This window comes from Neophocaena asiaeorientalis, unplaced genomic scaffold (assembly GCF_003031525.2).
Source record: "Neophocaena asiaeorientalis asiaeorientalis breed wild unplaced genomic scaffold, Neophocaena_asiaeorientalis_V1.1 scaffold490, whole genome shotgun sequence".
NCBI lineage: Eukaryota > Metazoa > Chordata > Mammalia > Artiodactyla > Phocoenidae > Neophocaena > Neophocaena asiaeorientalis.
The window spans coordinates 2,100,134-2,123,531 of record NW_020175079.1 but is presented as its reverse complement, the minus strand read 5'-3'; the positions used below and the strand labels follow the sequence as shown (position 1 = coordinate 2,123,531).

Sequence of the window (23,398 nt, the reverse complement as noted above, 5' to 3'; positions counted from 1 at the left end):
GCTCCGCCTGGGGCTGGGGCGGCGGGACCTGAGGGCGGGGGTCCTTCAGCACCACGGGCTCAAAGATGGGCTCTTTGCCGCAGTCCTGGCTCTTCTCCTGGCTCCTCTCTAGACCCGAAATCTTGGGGACAATGGGCCCCGCATCGCGGCCGTCGTGTTGGGGTAGCGCGCCGACACCGAGCTCCGGATCTGTGCGGGGCGAGCAGAGAGAAGAAAAGCACAGGCAGGTGCGTGAGTGGAAGCCAACGCCGGGCCCGAGTCATCTGTGCCCACTGGGCCGTCCCCGGTGCTGTCCTGTCTTTACCGCTGGGAGCAGCCGTGTCCCTGGGGGAGAAAGGCCCACCAGCCAGAGAAGGCTGCCTTCCAGGAAGCGGCTGAAGCCACCAGACTCTGAAAAACGAATGCGTCCCTTAACCTTGACAAAGCCTTTTGTGCGGCAAAATTCAGAAACAAGAGCCAACAAGTTGATTCTCCTTTTAAAACAAACATACTTCTTGACTACACAGAGGAGAAGTGTTTGCAGTAGCCACACGAAGCAAAAGTTATTTAGCCCCACAGATGTCTCTTATCGGCCTGGCCTCCTTCCCCCTTTCCATTCTGACTGACGGAGCCCGCCTGACATTTGGAGAAATAATTTTCTGTTTAGCAGGGGCTAAACTTCCGGTCAAACGTCAGGCCTCCTACCGCCGAGGCTTTCTCCTCCTATGGATGATCCCAGGCTTTGAGATCGAAGGTGCAAACGTGAATTTAGACCAATTTACTGTCAACTACACATGCTTGAGTTCTTAAAGAATTCCCTCTGGACCACTGGAGGAGTCCTTAGCCAAGTGAGGACAAGGGGTGTGATGCTGGACTTGAGACCAAGCCTAGATGTGAAATGTAAGTCAAATTCTACAGTCACTAATGAAATGTAGACAACAGATGCTCCTATATGAATTTAAAAGATATGCTTCCCTCCAAGGGTCAAAAGATCCATGCCACATCTAGTATAGGGGTTACCTGATTACCCCCGTAAGTCAAACTCCATACAATCCTCTAACAGAATAATGAAAGACAAATATGGCATTAAATACAAAGAGGTGGACTGATTTATGAGTAAGTACTTTTGCATACATTGCAGGGAAAAAAATTACCTTTCCTGCATTTTTGCGCTTAAAAAAAATCCATCCTTTTGTTATTACACAGCTTAGAAACTGCAAGAGGATAGATCACAATATTCTCTGAAATGAGGGTGGTGTTTCAGGGTATTCCTAAACGAACTACTTTGGGCATGAACTTTCTCTTCTAATCTCACTGTTATCAAGTATGAAGAATACATGGTATTCTCACTGGTCCTATTAATTTCTGTTGATGTCCTCTTGCATCTACACATGTCATTTTTTTCTTCCCTGGAATTTGCATCAAAGCAATCCATTATTTTTGTGTTCTTCTGGTAAAACAGATCAAACCTGTAATATGCACAAAAGTAGAAACAAATGGGGGGCTTATAAGCAAACCACGTTTTTAGCTAATATGAACTTGGCTCTCCTTAAGTCCCATAGACAGTGTGGAACAATTACACAAACAGGATGCCAAGAAAGCCCCCTCTTCACATGGCTCAGGTACGAAAGGATAAAGCATCTGATGCATCTGGTGAAAAGCAACTCTAGACTTCTGACGTCCTACTCACACACGTTTCTCTCCAGTGCTGTCTTCAGAACCTTGCTAGGAAGATCTCTGCTTATGATAAGCTGACATTTTATGAATTTCCAAAACCTGAGGGCTGAGAGAGAACAAGATTCCTGATGTGGACACAGACCCCCTTCAGCCACAAGAAGAACTCCTACAACACAAAGGAAGACCCTTTATCTGCAGACACCCAGCTCTAGGGATCCTGGCTCTGCTCCTTTTTCATTTTTTTCTACCATTTTCACAAGATTTTCCACAGCAAGCAATTATACGAGCTCACTGAAAACCACAGGCTTCACATAATGCAGGCTGGTTGGTTAGGTCTGGGGCAGAAAGCACTAACACCCCGGAAATTCTAACAGCACAAAAAAAGGCGGCACAGTACAGGCTTGGGCTCGCTTCCCAAGGCTCCATAAAGGCAGAGTTGGCGCTTATGTTTCCTCTGCTGTCCTACCGTCTCAGGACCAACCCAAACCCAGCTAGAGTCAGAGGAGTGGTGCTGAGACTGTGGCGGTGTTGCCATCCCTGACGATCAACAAGGTACACCGGTAAGACCGAAACCTCTCTAGCGAACCCTACAAATTTGTAGGGAACCACTGGCTTGGGAAGCCGAGAATCACAGAATTTTGCAAGAAGACCAGAATCTGGGAGACCATCCCAGCACTTCTCAAACTCTAACGTGCATAAGAAAGCCCCGAAGATCAGATTCAAATGTAGATTCGGATTCAGCAGCTTTGGGGGTGAGCAGGGCTCCAGAGTCCACCATTCTGAGAATTTCCCAGGTGATGCTGATGCTTAGACCGTTCTGTGAGTAGCTAGCAAGCATGTTATCCAACCCTCTTCGACTAGATGGGGAATAAGCCCAGAGAAGTTAAGGAACTTGCTTGCTGTTGAATAAACCAGACAGCAGAGTTCTAGTGCTAACTCTGCCACCACTAAGTGACTTTTCTATGGCTTACACAATGCTGCCCCCTAACACAAAACAGGTAATGATAAATCCAGGATTCAGTTAAAATATTTAAGTACAGACAGTGCAAAGGGTTAGGAAAGCTACAAATTGTCGCTGGAACACGGCCTTTCAGCTCAATCTGAAAGCTATCGTCAATCCACCAACACTTGGTGCCCCAACCTACTGACCAAGGCAGCCGACAGGTTGGAAGGCTGGTAAGAACTTTGGGGCTGAAACAGTTTTACGATCACCCACTTGCACGGGTCTCGTGAGGCACAGACTCGGCCTCATGCATTTTTGTGGCTAATTGGCAATGATTTTCCTTTTCAATTATTCAATAAATGCGTCTTCCCAGTTAAGCTCTTCCGTCCTGACAGTCCACTTGTCTTACTGAGCTTCTCCAAAACTGGCAAGAACACATTAAAAAAAATATATATTTTTTGGTATCGCTCAGTGTGCTCTGAATTTGCCAAAAGATGGAATGTGCTGAGGCGAAAGAAATAAGAACGTGCAAATTGACGAGTCTTATTTAGAAGCTTTTTTCATTACATTTTGGGGTTTTAAAATTTCTCTTTTGTGTTTATAAAAATAACATCATGCTTATAAATAAAAGATATGCAAATCTGAATTACACTATACAGTAAAAAGGCTGAATGCACTGCATGTAAATTATATCTCAAGAAACTTGACTCAAACACAATACTTAAAAAAAATTGTAAGGGTAGACTAGGAAAAATGTGCTTGATTTTTACTTCAAATTGGATACAAGTTCCCTGCGGAAATTGGACTCTCTTTTACTTTACTAGTTGAATATAAACCCTATAACCTCTGTGGAGGGCAATGTGGCAACATTTAGCCAAAAAACTCATGGAGTTCCCTTGAACTGATGAGTAAGAATTTGGTCTATAAACACAGTGGGACAACATCACGATTTGAATCGCCCGTTTGGAAACAACTCAAATGTAATCATTAGGGTTCTGGTTACAAATGGATTTGGTACATCCATGCAGTGGAAAAGACTGCAGCTGTACAAGTGAATGAGGAGCTCTATATGTACAATGTAGAGCATATGCTAGCTTTTATAAAAAATGGAAGAAGGGGGCTTCCCTGGTGGCGCAGTGGTTGAGAGTCCGCCTGCCGATGCAGGGGACGCGAGTTCGCGCCCTGGTCCGGGAAGATCCCACATGCTGCGGAGGAGCTGGGCCAGTGAGCCATGGCCGCTGAGCCTGCGCGTCCGGAGCCTGTGCTCCACAACGGGGGAGGCCACAAAAGTGAGAGGCCCGCGTACCGCAAAAAAAAAAAAAAAGGAAGAAAATGTATTAAATTTTACTTTATATATAAAGCAGCTCTGGAAGAATACCCAAGAAACCAACAGCAGTGAGTTACCTGTTTGGGGGCTTGAGGAGGAGTGAGAACTGGAGAGACAGAGGACTGGGGGAGGGGGAGGTATTTTACTGTCTACATACATGCATACTTAAACTTTCGAATCCTGTGATCATGTTACCTATGAAAATTTTTAAACTGGTCTTATGTTTAAAAACAGTCTGAACAAGGGGGAAAAAAAGCAAAGCAAACAAAACTGGAAATTCGAATAGTGGTATGACTAATAGGCACGGAGAGTATATTTTATATGAAATAAGAAAACAGAAAGCACACGTTTATACTAATAACTTTACAATAAAATGGATTTTATGAAAAATATAAATGACTAAAACTGACTTAAAGAAACAAACAAAGCCGATCATAAAAGTAAACTGAAAAATGACTCCCTATCAACACCCCCTCAACCAAAACAGGGTACCAGGTGCATTTTGTGTTCTAGACAATGTGGACTAAACCTACAGGAAGCAAACGATTCCTGTCATTTAAATTGAAGACCAACAGCAAACCTACAACCGAAGGAAGAGGCAAAACTATTGTTTGCAAAAAATATAATTATCTCTCTGGAAAACATAGACAACCAGCTGAAAAAATATGAGAACTAATAAGGGAGCTCAGTAAGGTATCCAAATAAAAGCCACAAACATCAGTCGCTTTCCTACACACCAGCAATAGTGAAGAGAAAATAAAATAAAAAAGGAATACGCTTTACAATAACCAAAATCATGTAACACCTGGGAACGAACCTAACAAGAAAATTATAGGGCCTATAAACTTTCAGAAACATACCTCCCCAAATGCTTTGAGAATCTACGTTCTAGGGTGTTTTATGATTCAAAAAATAAATATAAAGAAGTAAATAAATAAATAAAATAAATGGGGGCGGGGCAGGGGAGTGGGGAGGAGAGGAGGGACGGAGAGGGGAGAGAAAGAGAGAGAAGTTAAAGGTTAAGCCATGGAAGAGGGAGCTCTTAAAGGAGACTACCCCTTGGGGGAGTTTTCAAAGTCTGTTGGAGTATGTCTGGCTGTCACAATGACTGGAGGGTATTTAGTGGCTCTCAGGGAGATTAGATGTACCATGATATGAAGGTAAACCACACATAGTATCGTGGTTCACTTTCTAAAGTCCCACTGAACATTTGTGCAGCTGAAAAACCTAGAACCTGTTTTTGCAAAGAAAGACAAAATAATTTTCCACATGGCTTTAATACACACTGGGTTTTCTAAGAATGCAACTGTTGTATGCTGTTGCATCTGCTGTGTTACGTCTTATTGTTGAGTTGTTCATCACTTGGGAAAATCATGACATCAGTGGTAATAAGGCTGATCCTGGTATGTGAATTACCACGACAGCTGTGCTTCTATGTACAGATTCAAGCATCTGACCTTTCGTTGTCTTCTAATGCAAACAGGCATCTACGTACTTAAAACATATTATGTTACTATAAACTACCTTCTATTTGTTTCTCCTTTACATTTCATTAAAGGCTTCATATACATTTAAAAATTATGTGTGCAGATAAGCATATTAACCATATATTTCACTCCAGAAATTAAAAAATAAGAGTGTGCTATAGGGACTTCCCTGGTGGTGCAGTGGCTGGGAATCCACCTGCCAATGCAGGGGACATGGGTTGAATCCCTGGTCTGGGAAGATCCCACATGCTGCAGAGCAACTCAACCGGTGTGCCACAACTACTGAGCCTGTGCTCTAGAGCCTGTGGGCCACAACTACTGGAGGCCGTGCTCCGCAACAAGAGAAGCCACTGCAATGAGAAGCCCACACACCACAATGAAGAGTAGCCCCCACTCATCACAGCTAGAGAAGGATGCGTGCAGCAACGGAGACCCCATGCAGCCAAAAAAAAAAAAAAAAGTGTGCTATAAAATAGTTCTTACATTACACAAAGAGGGAGCTGGGTGTGGTGGGATTGAGATTAGATGCATTATGTCCCTGTGATGGACTGCTCTGTTTCTAGAAGTCCAGCAACTTACTGCAAAAATGCAATAACTATCTGAAAGGGTTGTTGTGGAAACTAAAAAGTCATGTTAAGTGCTTTCTACAATGTATAGTGCAAAATAAGTAAGTGATCAGTGTTCCCCAAACTACTGTAGAAAGATTTAATTTCATGGAAAATATTTCGTGACAAAATTACTATTAAGTAAAATAAAGTACACTTTTATCAATATGGTTTCAATATTTAAAATTATCTATATAAATGCATACATGTATGTACAAAAAAGAGATTAGAAAGATATGCATCAAAATGGCAACTGTTACCTTGAAGAAACAAGAAAAATAAACTGATATCAAGGGGAAAAAATGTTAACTGTGATCCCATCAGCCAGAAATAACCATTGATTCAATTTTTTACATTTGTGCTTTTTTAAACTTTCCAAATTTTCTATAGTGAATATGTATTATTATTATAAAAGAAAGGGATTATATTTTTAAAGAGTTCCGTCATGGACAATACATCTCCACCATCTAAAGAAGTCAACCAGGAAAGTGACTGTTCAAAAGTTTCTTGAAACTGCCTTACCTACTGGATGGAGATTTTAGAAAAGCTCTTCACCCAGAGGACAGATAAGTATTTTTCTCTCAGAAATGAGGATAGGATATGGTATGCATTAGCCTTTCATCAACTCCTCAATGTTTCTAACTGGTTCTAACTGGTGTACTTGAACAGAAAGGAAATGGTGAACGTTGATGACACAGAAGGAATGGTGGGGGGGGGGAGGAGACAAGCTCTCCCAAGGCACGTTTCAGTGCTTCTGGTCTTTACACTCGATTAGAAAGCCCTAAGAGGGTTTACCCACTATAAGGTCATTATTGTAGCAAAAATGAACGAGCCTGAAAGGCATCACGAATACCTTGTGGGGCACTGGCCATTAGGCAATGTATCTACCCATCCATCCATCCATCTGTATCTGAATGTTTGGACAGGTCCTATTTTTACATTATTCTATCTTCTAGCTAGCTTTTCTACTTATTTGTCCCCATGGAAGAGCCACAGAAATCGCACCACATAGAAGGAATGAAGATTGTAGCCAAATAAGAAAAAAAACCCAAATTTTAAATCAAAAAATGGGAACATCAATAAATCTTGAAATGTTCAACACCAAACAGCCCAGAAATATAGGGAAGCATCAGATTTCTATGAATCTACATGCAATTATTTCAAGCTACCAGCAATATCCATTCCTTAAACACACTTTCTGTTGTCTATTCTGTGACCTCAGGCAAAATCTCCTTTTTAGCAAAGGCTGCATGTTTTGTATATACTTACTAAAATGAAAACCACACTGTTGAACTCATTCACCAATACTTTGAACTCTCCCCGTGTTTTAGGTGCCGTCTCTAAAACTCTACACGCCAATGGTGTCTGACCGAAAACAATCTACCTTCTCTAACCTACACTTCTCTTTATTTTCCTCTTCTCCCTCTTTTCTTCATATCATTAAACAGAGACCAGTTTGTGCCATCAGCAGATTCAATTACGAATGAATTGAACGAATGGAGGGATGACATTCAGTCTTGCAGCTCTTCCTTCGCGGTCACTGAAACTGTACAAATAAATTGAGGAAAGCCCACTGTTTGTTCAAGGCAAATTAATTTTCAAACACTGCAAGAGTGGGCAATCAGGGGAATGATGGGTGCTTGGCAGGGCTCAAAGAGATTCCATTTTGGGCTTGTCATTTTGTGTAAACATTAATTACCATCCGGGAGGCTAAGCTCTGGGCTGAAGTCTGCATTGCAAACCTCTCAGGGCCTCCAGGGTTCCTAGTAAAAGCAGAATCCTAAGTAGGAAAGAATAGCCATTGCATCTGCCAAAACACCAGCAGACCATGGGGAAAGCTGTGTGGAGCCCGACAGATTAGAGGCTGCTGTTCTTAGAGAGGCTAGTTTGGATAGCATTGAGTTCACCAGATTAACCTAGGACAGGGGTTAATCTGACAGGGGTTAAAGAAAAGTCAACAGACTGCCGTTGAGTGAACTTAGATCTGATTCAAGTTTATTCCTAGTAACCCTCACACCAACAAGCATCCGTCCTGAAGAGGATGTCCATGTTCCTGATGCTTTACGACCGAAGACTGCCTTCCGGGGGAGTATCAACCTTGGCTGTTCAGACTAGAGCCCACAGGAATGGCTTCCGCCTACAGCACAAGGCACCCTTACAGGTCAACCTGGGCTTGCAAACATTTTATTTCTTTTGTAGCCTCTGGCACATAAGAGCAATGAAGGACCATGTTGATGAAGGACCAAAATCAGGACGAGAGAAAGAGGCTGTGATCTATTGGTGGTGGAGATGGGGGCATTAAAGTCTTTTAAAAAAACCCAGGAATGTCAAGGTCGTATACAATTCGCCTCATGTTTTCATTTCATACAGGGCAAAACGAATCACTTCATATACCCAGCAGCGTGCCAGGTCCTGAGCATACAAACGTTAATGAGAAACAGCCCTTGCCTTCCAGGAGCTGGTGCTTGAGGACGCAGAACAGAGAGGAAAAACACATGAACCAGTAGTCTGGAAACCTGTGGCCTTCAACTTCAGTGTTTGTTATTTGCAAGGTTCACAGAGAAGCTCAGAGTTATCCACGGTAAAGCACTTTATCTGTAACACTCCCTGCTGCACTGGCTCCAAGGATCAGTCTTAGGCTCAAATCAAGTGAACTGTGTTCTGGGCTATGTAGAGACCTAACCAGGTATGAAGGCTGAAATCTCCAATCACTTCCCAGAACACTGCAAAAACTCCAAACGCCAGTTTCGGAGAAAGCCCAGGATTTCGTGTTTTGGCCTCAAAGGCACACTCCCATTATCTTTGCTTGCGTCCTCCCACCAGCCTCAATGTTCACCAGCAGGCCTCTCCGGCCAAGATCACCTCCCGCCCGGTTTCCCTCGCCGGCGTCTCTCTGCCTCTGCCCCCACCCCCTGCCGTGGGTCTCAGCTTCCCCGCCTGTGCTCGTCAGCCTCCTCTGTTGACCAGGTGCCCACGTGACACTGTGGACCCTGCGTGTGCTCACCCCAAGCACGACTACTCTTAAAACCAGGGTGCACTCAACACCTGACCTGATGCTTCTGTGTCTGGATGTCAGTACAGGGGTCCCAACAACGGAAGGTTCTAAAAGGATTTTCAACCAAACATGTTCGCTCCTGAGCGAGGCCGATGCTGTGGTAAAAGCCGCAGGACACATTCCTGACACTCGGAGACAAGAAGAAGACAGATCCTTTGCTTATTCTGGAAATTTTCCAAGAGGTGGGATCAAGGCGCTGACAATGAATTATACCTTCAGATGTCTGGTTAAAAAAAAAAGTCTTTCTAGTATCTAATCATCCTGCCTTTCACATTAAGAACAAGCAAGTGAGTATATGGGGGAGAAAAAAAGAATGTCATCTTTCTAAAGGCAGCCCTCCTTCCTGTATTTTCGTTACTAAGTACAAACGAGGACTCAAAAGCTGTCAAACTCATAGAGGCTCACAGATCTATTTATAGATCTGCCGCCTTCCTCGCTGTACTGCCGTCCACTGCTAACTTCGAGTACCTTCAGCTCAGGGCTTCACGTCTGCAGCCAGAAGGGGCAATAATTGTGAGGGTCCCCTGCCCTTGGTCACCTTCTGAAGCAAACAATTCTTTGGTGTAATGTGTCCTTGCCATTTTGTCTCTTAACGGAATAAGCAAGTTTTCTGGGATCTGTGCATGTCCGTTGTATCAATACTTATATGATATTTTGGCGGGCTATGGAATGAGGCATCTAGCTAATAATGTTCACCCTTGGAAAGCTTAACGCACCCACTGAAGTTGGCAAGTGACTGGCTCTAGGTTAAACCCTATTTTCAACACTTTGTAATTTACCAGAGATTGTTTTCTCAAAGACAAAGGTAAAAGCCGCCAGCACCAAAGACCTACTGAAATACGATCAGTCACGCTACCCTCCTGCTTTGTACGCTCTGATTGTGTGTCATCTGATTTCAGGCACAGATTAGACAATCGCTGAGACTGTTTAGTAAAGAGGCTGGGTGGGGTCTGCGACGCTGGCAGGTAGGAATATCCATCTAGTCTATCCCAGGCTTTTCCTTGGCTCCCCGGCCCTCTACACAAATCCTCACCACCCCCAGGTTTCTTCCTAACCCTCTGCATGCAGGGCTGTGGTGTGCGGTGTGCCAGCCGAGGTAAGGCTGCCCTAGGTTCCGGTCACCACTGCTGCAGAGCCTGCGAGAACACGCACACTTCATCCCTCTAAAATAAGGGAGTCACCTGTATTACAAGACAGCCCTGTATGGATTTCCTCAAAGTTACCCTCCTGTCAGCGTCAGGGCGTCAAAAGGAACGTCTCAAGTTACTCTAGTAGGAAGGAGTGAGGCAAATCTTTTGTCATTTCTCACATTGGCAACTCAGTCTTTCTGTTGTGGAGGGAAGGGAAGAAAGAATCACAGACACCAAAGCACATGGACCACTCCGCCCTGCCTCTCCCTGTGCCGAGAGAGCCGCGGAGGGTTCGGGGTGGGGGTGGGGGTTAGTACCCAGGAGGGACATCAGCGACCTCAGTCATTTTTCTACCAGTTCACACAGCTGTCACTTGGTGACTAGTAGAGCATCACCAAAAATCCTAAAAGCAGTGTTTCCCCAGAGAGTGGTTGGAAAACTCCAAGAACCACTCTTGTCCTGATCTCAAAGGTCGCCCTTGAGAAGTGGGCTTTGCCTCGGACAATGTCTCGCATCTTTTGGCAATGAACGCACTGCCAGCATCCAGACATGCCTGTCTGTACTCCTGAGGACGGAGCACAAAACTCCTTCCGAGTCTGTTCAAACAACCTGCTGTGACCCATGGGGCCTGGGTGCTGTGCAGCCTGCCATCTGTCTGACTAGCTTATGTGTGAGCACCAGAGGCTGCTACCATGAATCCGTGACGGCTTCGATTTTCCTGATATCATGGAGCCTGTGATTCTTTAGTTAAAGGAGGAGAAGCAGAGAAAAGAGGACTTTGACAGCTTCTTTGAGTAAATTCTGGCCTTTCTGGTCCCAAACTGTCCTCCGTTTTATACTATGATTCTGATGTGTTCCACAACCTCGCTATTCCAAGTGTGGTCCACAGACCAGCAGTACTAGCATCACCTAGGGTCTTGTTAGGAAGTTACCTTCACAGCCCCCATCCATGTGCACGTTCAAGTCTGCAAAGCACTGCTCTGTAGCACTGCTGGGAGCGTTAAAGAGCCTCGGGAAGCCCCATAGCTGAGGGGTGCCATTCATGAGGCTGCCAATTCTTCCGTGTCTCCATCTCCCAAGACCCACGCTTGGAAGTAACTGTCTCCACTCTTCCTCGGGTGGGATGGTGGGTGGTGGCTGCATCATCCACCAAATCAGGAGGCACCTCCAATATGGAACATAGTCACGAAGACCAGCAACAGTGAGCTCTCATCTGTGGTGATGCTTCCCATCCTGGCTCCATGCATGTTCCCTGGATCACTCACTGTGTAGAACAGGGAATTAGAGAGTCTTGGCCCAAAGCACGGCCATGAGCTGCCTTGAAGGACCTGATGGTTGTCACAAAGAACAGGAAGTAGGTCTCTTGTGAATGGTATGGCAGAACCAGGACCAAAGGACATAAACATAACTGTAGAAGAAGGTTTCAGCCCGAAACAGACTGGGCTGCCGTACAGGGAAACAAGCTAATGTTCTATTTTGCTCTTCACTGGAAGTGTCCAAGAGGACACTGAATGACCGTGACAAGAGTTTTGAGGAGTTAGTCGTGGAATAGGAAGGGGCCTGGACTAGATGACTTCTGAGATCCCATGAGCTCCCAAATAAGGTACTGGTGGCACACTCCTTGGGAGAACATCATTTCTTTATTTTCCTTGACCTTCGCAGAACCCGATCTTCTAAAACATTTCACCTGTAGATTAATAAACACTATCTCCTTGATGTGTACAAATTGTAATCAATGCCACATCCGAAAGAGTTATAAACTAAGAATCCCTACCCCAGATGACTACAGATATAACTCTCCTTAGGAACAAAAGAAGTAAATCCGCTCATTCCCAGCTGTGATTTTGTGAAGTTGAAAGAGATTTTGGGGCTTCCCTGGTGGCGCTAAAAAAAAAAAAAAAAAAAAAAAAAAAAGAAAGAGATTTTGAAAAACGGACTGAGGGGCAGTGTTGTGCTCTTCCCTATATTTGAAATATTTTATCTTTTTCAAAGGATAAGTCAACCAATCCTTAAATTGACTTTCTATAAACGATCCATGTAATGAATACTTGGTAGGAAAAAAAAATCTCTTGCCGTATTTTCATTTGCCATTATTTCATCACTTGTCATTACTTCACTATCCTCAGTTTAGCACAGAAAAAGGAAATATGGTCAAGTATAAAATCTGAAGTTACGTGTCCATAAGGTTTGGGAAAGCCGTGAAGACGGGGATGACATCAGCCTATTAGAAACTGGAACCCCACTAGGATCCATGGTGTAAGGTTAGCACTCTGGGCTCCGAAACTGCCTTTCTGCTTGAGTCACCTTTCTAATCTGAAATGCTTAAAATCACCCTCTAGAAATAAAGAGCAGGAAATTATCACTGTCCTTGGATAGAGATGGAGCTGGAGTAAGTCATCAGAACAGTAGTGCCTCCAAATGCTCTCAGACAACCAAGTTGAGACTTGGGACACGTACTGTCACAATGACGTAAACCCATCCGCAAATCCCTGAACTTCATGTTCAGAGATGTTTTCAAAACAGAAGGTAATATGGCATCCGTCTGTTTCTTCTTCAACTGCTAGAGGACCATCCAAGTCTGCCTAGCTGTCCTACATCTCCATCCCCAGCTCGACAGGACTACAATCAAGCCCATCCCCTCCCACTCCAACTCTGGATCCTCCGTCCCCATCACTGAAGCCCAGAACCACAGATCAACCTGTTTTCATTCCCCCTTAACAGTAATCAGTGGCTGGGTGTGAATACTGCTTATATAACTCCATTTAACACAAAGAAAACAACGGTTACAGAATCTGTTGTTCCTCAGTGGCCTGAGTGAGCTTTTAAAATATAAATCAGATCATGCTGTCAATCCCCTGTTTAAAACTCTCTGCAGCCACTATGGAATATGAAGGTTCCTCAGAAAACTGAAAGTACAATTACCATATGATCTAGCCACTCCTGGGCATATATCCAGACAAAACTCTAACGCAAAAAGATACATGCCCCACTATGTCCATAGCAGCACTATTCACAATAGCCAAGACATGGAAACAACCTAAATGTCCATTGACAGATGAATGGATAAAGAAGACGTGGTACGTATATACAATGGAATACTGCTCAGCCATAAAAAAGGATGAAATAATGCCATTTGCAGCAACATGAATGCAAGTACAGATTATCATAGTAAGTGAAGTAAGTCAGACAGAGAAAGACAAATACTATATGATATCACTTCTATGTGGAATTTAAAATATGACACAAATGAACCTATCTACGAAACAGAAACAGACTCATGGACGTAGAGAACGAGGGGGAGGGGGTGGGGGAGGGATGGAGTGGGAGGCTGTGGGTAGCAGATGGAAGCTTTTATATAGACCATTCTGTATATAAAACAACAAGGTCCTACTGTTTAGCACAGGGAACTACTGTTATATTCAATATCCTATGATAAATCATAATGGAAAAGAATATAAAAAATGTATATATGTGTGTAACTGAATGGCTTTGCTGTACAGCAGAAATTAATACCTTATAAATCAACTATACTTCAATTAAAAAATAAACTAAACTCTCCAGTGGCTTCTCATCTTACCTAGACTAGACCCCCACCGCTCACCATGGCCCCTGCTGCACTTTCCCTCTGCTCCTGGCCACCCACCATCCAAAAGCTTCGTGCTCTGCTCTCTCCATTCTCACACACGCCAGTGTTTCTGAATGCCACCTGCCAAAGTCCTGCTGCAGTCACACCGGCTCGCTAACCCTTCTGCAGTCACCACAGCCCCTGGCAACCACCCAAGCCCTCTGATGAACTTCTATTCTAGATGCTTGATGACTGTGGGACTTCCCAGGCATGTGCTACATTTTGTCATTGGTATTTTAATACAACTAGTTTTCTGAGAAGAGGATGAGGGATCTCAAAATCGTTCCATTTAGTCAATCCTAAACACAATGCCTTCCAGAGAGTGAGCACTTGAAAAATATTTGATTTCTTTAGCCACATAATAATCAGTTTACAAAATCTAAGCAAGTTTCTTTATATATGCAATTCAAAAGGGGAAAAAAATCACTATAATGAGAAAAATACTCAATAAACAATTACACAATAAGCCAGAAAAATCATGTCTCTTTGGAGTCATTTCTGTAATTGTTCATTATACTGCAATAAAATAATAGTATATAACACAAACAAATGCAAAATAACTGGAAGCCATTATGAAGCGTAAGGATCCATTTTCGATATATAATAAAACTAATGTTCTATTTTGAATCATAAAAGATTCTAACAGTTTTGGAGTTTTTTGCATAACAAAAAAGCAGGGCAATCAAAAGCATGTAATGTTAAAGGAGATATATATATATATATTAATAATCAAAGGTAGGTAAAGCTTCTTTAGGTATTTGCCTATGGTCTACATTCTGGATCTAAAGTAGTCTACAGACCACACTGACACAGAAAACAGACTTGTGGCTGCCAAGGGGGGCGGGGGATTGGGGGAGTTCGGGGTTAGCACATGCAAATTATTATATATAGGATGGATACATGACAAGGTCCGACTGTAGAGCACAGGGAACTATATTCAATATCCTGGGACAAACCATAATGGAAAAGAATATGAAAAAGAATGTGTGTGTGTGTGTATATACACACACACACACACACACACACACACACACAGAACTGAATCACTTTGCTGTACAGCAGAAATTAACACATTGTAAATGAACTATATGTCAAAAAAATAAAATTTAAAAATAAGTATAAAGTAGTCTACAATCTTTATGAGTACAAGTCTACTTTTATGTGTATTGAAAAAATAAACAAGAAAATATAAACAGTTTTTAGCCTGGGGGACAGTTATGGGGAAGTGTCAGAGGATTTTTACTTTTCACCTTCTACAGTATTTCAATTTTCAACAGAATACTGGCTTTAAATCCAGAAACATGATACAAAGTCAAATAACTGTGCAATCAGCTTAGTACATTCATTATGAAAAAACAAAGTAAACAATTTTTTAAAATTAGCCAAAGAAAACTGCTAAAAACTTAATAGAAAAATTACATAGCAATGAAACACCAAGGAGCAATGAATGCTAGAAAGAATGGTACCTGAACAATGACAGAGTCCAAAGTACACGCGGTTGAGGGGGGAGAGACGGGTTTTGGTCTGGTACGATAAAAATCTCTGATTGCCAAATACAACTAGGAAACACACCCACACACGGTATAAATCAAACTGGGAGATCATGAAATAAAGATTTACAAAATAGGGACTTCTCCAATAAAGCCAAGGATAAGAGTTAATTTTTTTAAAGCTGCAAGAAAGATTCACAAATTGAAAATTTAATGGTCAAATCACAATTTTCCTTTGGAAGTGCATCACTGAAATGGAAGTTGGAGGATCACCCTCCAAAGATAGGAAGACAGGATATGTGTTTACCTAAGAACAGTTAGACGGGGGATTCTGGAATAAACTCTGCTCCTTCACCTGACCACAAGCACCGCTTAAATATGAGATCTTGACTCCGTGAGAGGTAAAAGGTTTTCCTACGGGGGAAAGTCAGCCCTGTGAGGACTGCAGACCACTGCCAAGTGATGATTCCCACGAGGGACGCAGGCACTTCAACTAACAAAGACACAAAGAGATCGTCAGAGCCTAAATGACAGGGGCTTAGAGTTCTTGTTGCTGTTTCCAATGTCATCTTCTTCAGCTCACTACTGTCCCGCCCTCTCGTGGGTCTCAACAACGGCACGCACCTTGCAGCCTCGTTGGACTTAACAGTCGGCTTGCTACACCCACCCGTGTGCATGGAAGCCATATTGGCTAACTGAATTTAAAGGTGCCAAGGAAGGTTTTCAATCCTAAACCAGAACTCAAGGCCATTCTGAAGTCCTGACCTTAAAGGCAGCGTAGAAAGAGCAAGATAAAACAGTGGGTATTACTCTAATGTCCCCAAATCGGGAATATGCTTGCCTGTAACCTCGGTGGCTTCAGAGGCCACTACACAGAGAAGCATGCCCACCTCACCACAGACAAATGGCTACACGTCATTCACCCCTGGAGGATCTATTTTTAATTACTGACACTGGTTATGTTTCTTTAGATACTGACTTACTCAGATCAATAAACTACTTTCTCCCAACAATCACACTTAGGACAAATGATTCCAGTTAGAGTTTGGTGTTTTCAAAGCATTGGGCCTAGGGCTTCCCTGGTGGTGCAGTGGTTGAGAATCCACCTGCCAGTGCAGGGGACACAAGTTCGATCCCTGGTCCTGGAAGATCCCGCATGCCGCAGAGCAACTAAGCCTGTGCACCACAACTACTGAGCCTGCGCTCTAGAGCCCACGAGCCACAACTACTGAAGCCCGCGTGCCTAGAGCCCGTGCTCTGCAACAAGAGAAGCCACCACAGTGAGAAGCCCACAAACTGCAATGAAGAGCAACCCCTACTCGCCGGAACCAGAGAAAAGCCCGCGCGCAGCAACGAAGACCCAACGCAGCCAGAAACAATAAATAAAATAATAAAATAAATAAATTTATTTTAAAAAAGAAAAAGCATTGGGCCTAGAATTCAAATATCCCCTGAGGGGAAAAAAAAATCTCCCAGGGCCTTTCAAAAAGTGAGAACAATTTGAAAATGCTTTGCAAACACTAAGGGCTCAAAGTATACTCATCTCTTCTCTTGCAAAAAAACAGGAGGAGGGGGAAGTTATCATTCACATTTTTAACCATCTCTTCCTGATCTTTGGAGGTGTTACCCGAATCCTTTGCTTCAAATTCCTGAACACTAGAAATGACTATTGCTCCCAGTAAAAGTAGCCAAAGTCAATGGGTCATGAGGGCCCCAGTTAAAACTGTGGACCCGGCACAAAGGTGTACTTCAGATACAATTTTCCAAATGGTCAGCGATGGGGGCTGGGATGAGGGGAACAGATATAAACAGAATAGAACCCACCAACTGGAAAAGAAAGCATGTCTTGACTAGAGGCAATGACATCTTAATCCTCTGGAATGCACCACAAATTCCACAAACATAACCGGGGGGTGTTTACCCCCTCAAAACCCCAGATCAATTCATGGCAAATGCTTAAATCTTTTTTAGGTACAAAGAAGTGCAATTTTCTGTCTGCCCTAACAAAGACATGTAATTACAGAGCGCAGAGTCTGGAGAAGATGCACCTTGGTGAGTTTGTGTAGTACCAGATTTTATAAAGAACAATAACAAAACAATGGGAAGCCTATTACGAATAGTAACTGGATTCGTGAAACTCAATAAATAGATGGACAAGTGGAAATAATGGAAGTTCGGTGTAGATTTCTCCCTAAATGAACAGAACTTATATCTCCCTTATGGCATAATTTTGAGAGGCAATATACTATAGTTCAAAAACTAACTGGAATCAAGTTCTGGCTTTGCCACTAATTAACCAAGTGACTTTGAGTGAATCACTTCACCTCTCAGAGCCTTGGCTTCCTCAAATGAATCAAAGAATCAAAGAGAAGGTGACCCTTCTAGTTCCAAGGGTCTGTGACTATATTGCCACATTGGTCTGTTTTCAATTAAGGCCATCAACAAATCACACACATGTACATATGAAGTGAAATTTTATTTTTAAACCCAAAACTGGATGGGCACAATCCAAGTCTTTGCTCTGCCGATCCTACAAAAACTATCTCTTAAACAGACACTAACCGAAAAGTAAGAGCCATTCAAACTCTAGCTTGCAGATTTTAGAGAAACCTGCTAATGGTAACAAGGGACCAGACTTATAAAATAGTTTCCTGGCTGGAGGAGACTCTGGAAAATGTCTGGATGAGTCAAGTCTGTCTCTTTAACATTTATTGTCATTCCTCCTGGTAAAAAATAAGTTAGCCTTTAAGATCAGGAGCTTCTTGAGAGTGCGCAGGTATTCCATCCTCTGCATCTTTATATTTCCAGTGCCTGGAATACTTTAAGAAGCAAACGACGTTTTACTGATCGAGTGAACAACAGAATGAAGAAACTGGGGCGGCTGTTAACGCTCGTTTTGAAAGTGTGAATTTGTGCCGATGTGAATGTCGTGTTTGCTTATGTGCAATTCTGTCTTCAAGAAACCCTAGGTGAATGCAGAAAACGGCACCCAGCTGAACCGAGTCCACGGGAGCACAATGAACATACAAACTTCAAACCCCCACCAGCGACCTCAGCGCACCACGTACCCTGAGTCCCACCCATCCACACCAGGTGCCACGACTTCCCCTCCGGTTTCAGACAGCCCTCCTGCCACCAATTCAAGATAACTCACAGGCTGTGATCCTTCCAACATCCACGTCCACAAGCCAACTTCAAGCCCTTTTCAAGGTAAATGCCACATTTATTGGAGCACTATGTATTTCTTTCTTTTTTTTTTTTAACATCTTTATTGGAGTATAACTGCTTTACAATGGTGTGTTAATTTCTGCTTTATAACAAAGTGAATCAGTTATACATATACGTATATCCCCATATCTCTTCCCTCTTGCATCTCCCTCCCTCCCACTCTCCCTATCCCACCCCTCTAGGTGGTCACAAAGCACCGAGCCGATCTCCCTGTGCTATGAGGCTGCTTCCCACTAGCTATTTTACATTTGGTAGTGTATGTATGTCCATGCCACTCTCTCACTTTGTCTCAGCTTACCCTTCCCCCTCCCCGTATCCTCAACTCCATTCTGTGTCTTTATTCCCGTCTTGCCCCTAGGTTCTTCGTGACCTTTTTTTTTTTTTTAGATTCCATATATATGTGTTAGCAAACGGTATTTGTTTTTCTCTTTCTGACTTACTTGACTCTGTATGACAAACTCTAGGTCCATCCACCTCACTACAAATAACTCAATTTCGTTTCTTTTTATGGCTGAGTAATATTCCATCGTATATATGTGCCACATCTTCTTTAACCATTCATCTGTTGATGATGGACACTTAGGTTGCTTCCATGTCCTGGCTATTGTAAATAGGGCTGCAATGAACATTGTGGTACACGACTCTTTTTGAATTATGGTTTTCTCAGGGTATAAGGATTAGTCTCCAAAATTTACAAGCAGCTCATGCAGCTCAATATCAAAAAAACGAACAACCCAATCCAAAAGTGGGCAGAAGACCTAAATAGACATTTCTCCAAACAAGATATACAGATTGCCAACAAACACGTGAAAGAATGCTCAATATCATTAATCATTAGAGAAATGCAAATCAAAACTACACTGAGATATCATCTCACACCAGTCGGAATGGCCATCATCAAAAAATCTACAAACAATAAATGCTGGAGAGGGTGTGGAGAAAAGGGAACCCTCTTGCACTGTTGGTGGGAATGTAAACTGATACAGCCAGTATGGAGAACAGTATGGAGGTTCCTTAAAAAACTAAAAATAGAACTACCACACGACTTATGTATTTCTTAACCACTTAACGTGTGTAAAACTAAGTTACTATTTTTGTAAGGTTCCTGTCTTAAAAAAAAAAAATCTGTTAGTGATGAAATTTGTGCATCTCTAACCCATTTTCCCCATAGGTCCTGTAGTTTTAATTGTTCTGTTGTGCATAGGATAGCACAGTGATTTTTTTCAGGAACACGTCTGTAACGTTCCAGCAGAACTGACTATACAGTTAAGTGAATTTGTGACAGAACGAACCTCATCTTACAAAGAATGTCAAAGAACAGGTCAACAGTCAGTCCAGGGGAAAGTGTCTGGCGGGCTGCAAAAAGGGCTTTTGGGTACTGCCCTCTTCAAGTTACTTATCAATTAAGTTATCTGTAATATGCAAAAGTTGAGAAAGCAAATATTTTTGACTCATTCACTCAACAAAAATGTATTAAGCACTTACCAACAACTAAGTGTTGGAGAGAGAAGAGAAAAACGGTAAGGATGACTATCGTGGCGGAACTCATAATTGAATGGAGGAAAGACACAAATAGCTATAATGCAATGTAGTGAAAGCTCTAATAAAGGCATCACGGAGTCCTCTGAAATCACAAAGGAAGGACGGACTAACTCTTAATGACAGAAATATAAATCCCCAAAGCTTAACAAGCTGAAACGATGGGTTAAAAGAGAAGAAAAACCTGCAACTACAATAGCACCAATTGTTAAATGTATACCTAAAACCTTCAGGACTACGGAGCATTGCCTCTCCTTTCTTTTATTTGCATTCACTTTGCAGTAAGCTCCAAGTCGGTCAAAGGCAATTCGAACGCAAGTTTTGTCTGTCTTAACACAAACGTCTACGGATGAGAGAGTACGGATGGTAGCACGGAGTGAGCCAGGGCAGGAGAAGCAGGCTTGGCAAACCTTCCTCTGAAGGGGTTGCACAGAAGCCGGGGCAAATCCAGAGGGCGATGAACAGAACCAAAGCCACGTTTCCTTGGTGGCTGCAGGCAGGGAACACTGCTGTCCCCTCCAGTATTTGAAGGGCTGTCTTTTGGAAGAGGAAGTGGACTTGTATTGCATGGCCCCAAGGGGAACAGCTACACGAGGAACAGGCTTGGGCCCAGCATTAAGGAGACTCTTCTAACAATTACAGCTGCCCAAAGATAGAACAGCGCTCCCGGAAAGGCTTCTGGGTGGAGGGCGGAGGGTGGAGGGTGGAGGTGGGGGGTTCCGGCTTGGGCTTCGTGACCACCTGGCAAGGGAGCCACACATCGGAGAGTCACACATCATCAGACAAACGGCTAAGTCTAGACCACCTTTCGAACCTCCCTCCAACCAAAAGGTTCTATGACTCAAGTTACTAAAATTGAACTTTGTGACTTTGGGCACGTTACAATTCTTCTCCATTCATAACTGGAGAGCCAGACACATCACTGATGTCATGCTGTCTGACCCCCGCCCCCGCCCCTCTTTTAACCAGATAAAGAATCTATGAAACAGAACAAACAAAAAAGCATAACGGGCTTCCCTAGTGGCGCAGTGGTTGAGAGTCTGCCTGCCGATGCAGGGAACACGAGTTCGTGCCCTGGTCCGGGAAGATCCCACATGCCGCGGAACAGCTGGGCCCGTGAGCCATGGCCGCTGAGCCTGCGTGTCCGGAGCCTGTGCTCCGCAACGGGAGAGGCCACGACAGTGAGAGGCCCGCGTACCGCAAAAAAAAAAAAAAAAAGCCTAAGGCAGAGGTCAGGAAGCGTACTCACAGGTAACCAATCCACGATCTTACCCCTGTATCGTGCTCCCACCAGCCAAAGACTTTGCATTCTCCTTTCCTCCCCTGGAGCCTTGCAAGGAACACCTCTATGAGGGCGGTAGGGCCATGGGGGAGGGGGAGCCTGTGTGGAACCCCCATATTTCTCTCCACTGAAGCTGCTGCTCTGGCAGAGGCCCAGAGGCTCTCCTTTGGAGACTGAGGTCCCCCGAAAGGAAAGTTCATTTTGACTCAAGGTGAGGAGCTGGTAGAAGCAGATCGAGATTTGCCTCTGGCCGAGACTTTCTAGTGGGAGCACCAAACCCCCTTCCTTCTGTGTGATGTTTCCACGACTGGTGTGTGGGGAAGACAGAAAAAGACGCACGAAGCATCCCTTGTTCTGGCAGCACCAGAATATGCGTGATCCTTCCAGAAGATGCGCTGCTCGGAAATTTCTCTAAAACCGGATGCCCAACGCAGAACAGGAAAGATCACCAGAGTGACAGAGAGCAGATTCAAACTTTCCCAGCAGGTGTGGCTTCCACAAAGAAGTGGGTTGGAATACGCCACACACTCCATGTACCATAAAAACGTGGAAAAGACATTTTACACCATATTAATGTCCTTCTATTTGAGCAAGTACATTCCAGACTGTTAAGGACTTAAGTGACTAGACAAACCGCACAATTAAAGTTCCAACGTCGCACCTTTCCCGTGGTGAGAAATGTGATGGAATAACCACTTTAGCACACGAGGCGACCTCTCCCCCCTGGACTGTCCCCACTTCCGCAGGGACTGAGCCTGGAACCCTGCACTGTGCAGCCAAGAGCCCAACAGGCCAGTGCCATCCCCTGAGCTTCACCCCGGGCCTCCGCACAGGGATTCACACTGCCTCTCTACGTGCTGGCCACGTACCTCACAGGTAGCAGGTAACTTTCAAAAGGTCGACTCACTCCACCAGCCGCTTAGGCCCAGCACACAGCTTTAAACACATATGTATGTCATAAGCCCAAAATGTTAAGGAAGAAAACAACAACTTAGTGTGCGCCAAGAAGATTACCTAAGCGCTTCCATGGAGCCTGTCCATCTGCTCCAGCGGGAACACCTGTCCCCCTGACCAGTCAGAGAAGACAGCCTTAGACTTACAGGTTTTAGCAGCAGGAAGAAAAGCAGTGAGAATGGTCATTTGTTTCCCTCCCACCCTGTCTCCTCATGTACAGGAGAGAACTGGCACCACGGGACGTTCGCACGTTTCCAACTTGATGTCTGTAACTTCCCTCTGGGCCTGGCCTTCTGGGAAGACTTCACTTCCTAGTTCCCAGGAAAGATGGCAGAAAGGCCCATAAAGTTTCAAAGTCTCCTAACTGCACTCAGGAGTCTAAGGACAACTCGGCCACACCTCTTCATCTCAGTTTTCAGTCTCTGAACTTTTTTCATCTCTTCAAAAGTTGCTTTAAGAACGTCTTCAGTAGAAGCCTTCAGCAGAGGACTTTGTTCATTCCTACGGCCTAAATTTTAAAATCTAATTAATTTGTATATTAAAATGCTTCTCTTTATTGCTTATTGGCTCCAGTGTAATAGTCTGTCTACATTATAATATTTTACTGCTGATCACAATATCGATAAAATGGGCAATGACCTTTCTCCATCTTCAAGGTTAACTATGAAGCCCAAGGGCTCTGAAACAGAGATGGGCTTCTCCTCTCCTCCTGGCTACTCCTTCCCTCTGGATTTTAGGTCATTTCAACATCCTGTGCACTCCTTGATAACAGAGAAGGTATATCATGGCAGAGCAGTAAAGAAAAATGCATGTCAGCCCAATCTGGCAACTATCCCTTCCTCCAAAAATCACACACAAATGAGGGCTCCCCTGGTGGCACAGTGGTTGAGAGTCCGCCTGCCGACTCAGGGGACACGGGTTCGTGCCCCGGTCCGGGATCCCGCAACCCAAAAAAAAAAAAAAAAAAAAAAAAAAAAATCACACACAAATGAGAATAGGATACAAGAGGTCGGGCAACTTCCATCTCATACTACAAATAATAGAGCGAACCGGCCTTCAAAAATAAATTCCTGGGCT

At 43.7% G+C, this 23,398-nt stretch overlaps 1 protein-coding gene across 1 annotated transcript in view; it reads right to left on the bottom strand.

Moving 5' to 3' along the window:
• LOC112412440 (autism susceptibility gene 2 protein-like) overlaps nucleotides 1-23,398 on the bottom strand; it is a 961,342-nt gene that overhangs the window by 413 nt on the left and 937,531 nt on the right. Inside the window, exon 7 of the mRNA XM_024764131.1 lies at nucleotides 8-189. Coding sequence (XP_024619899.1) covers nucleotides 8-189 — 182 coding nt within the window. The remainder of the gene's footprint in view (nucleotides 1-7; nucleotides 190-23,398) is intronic.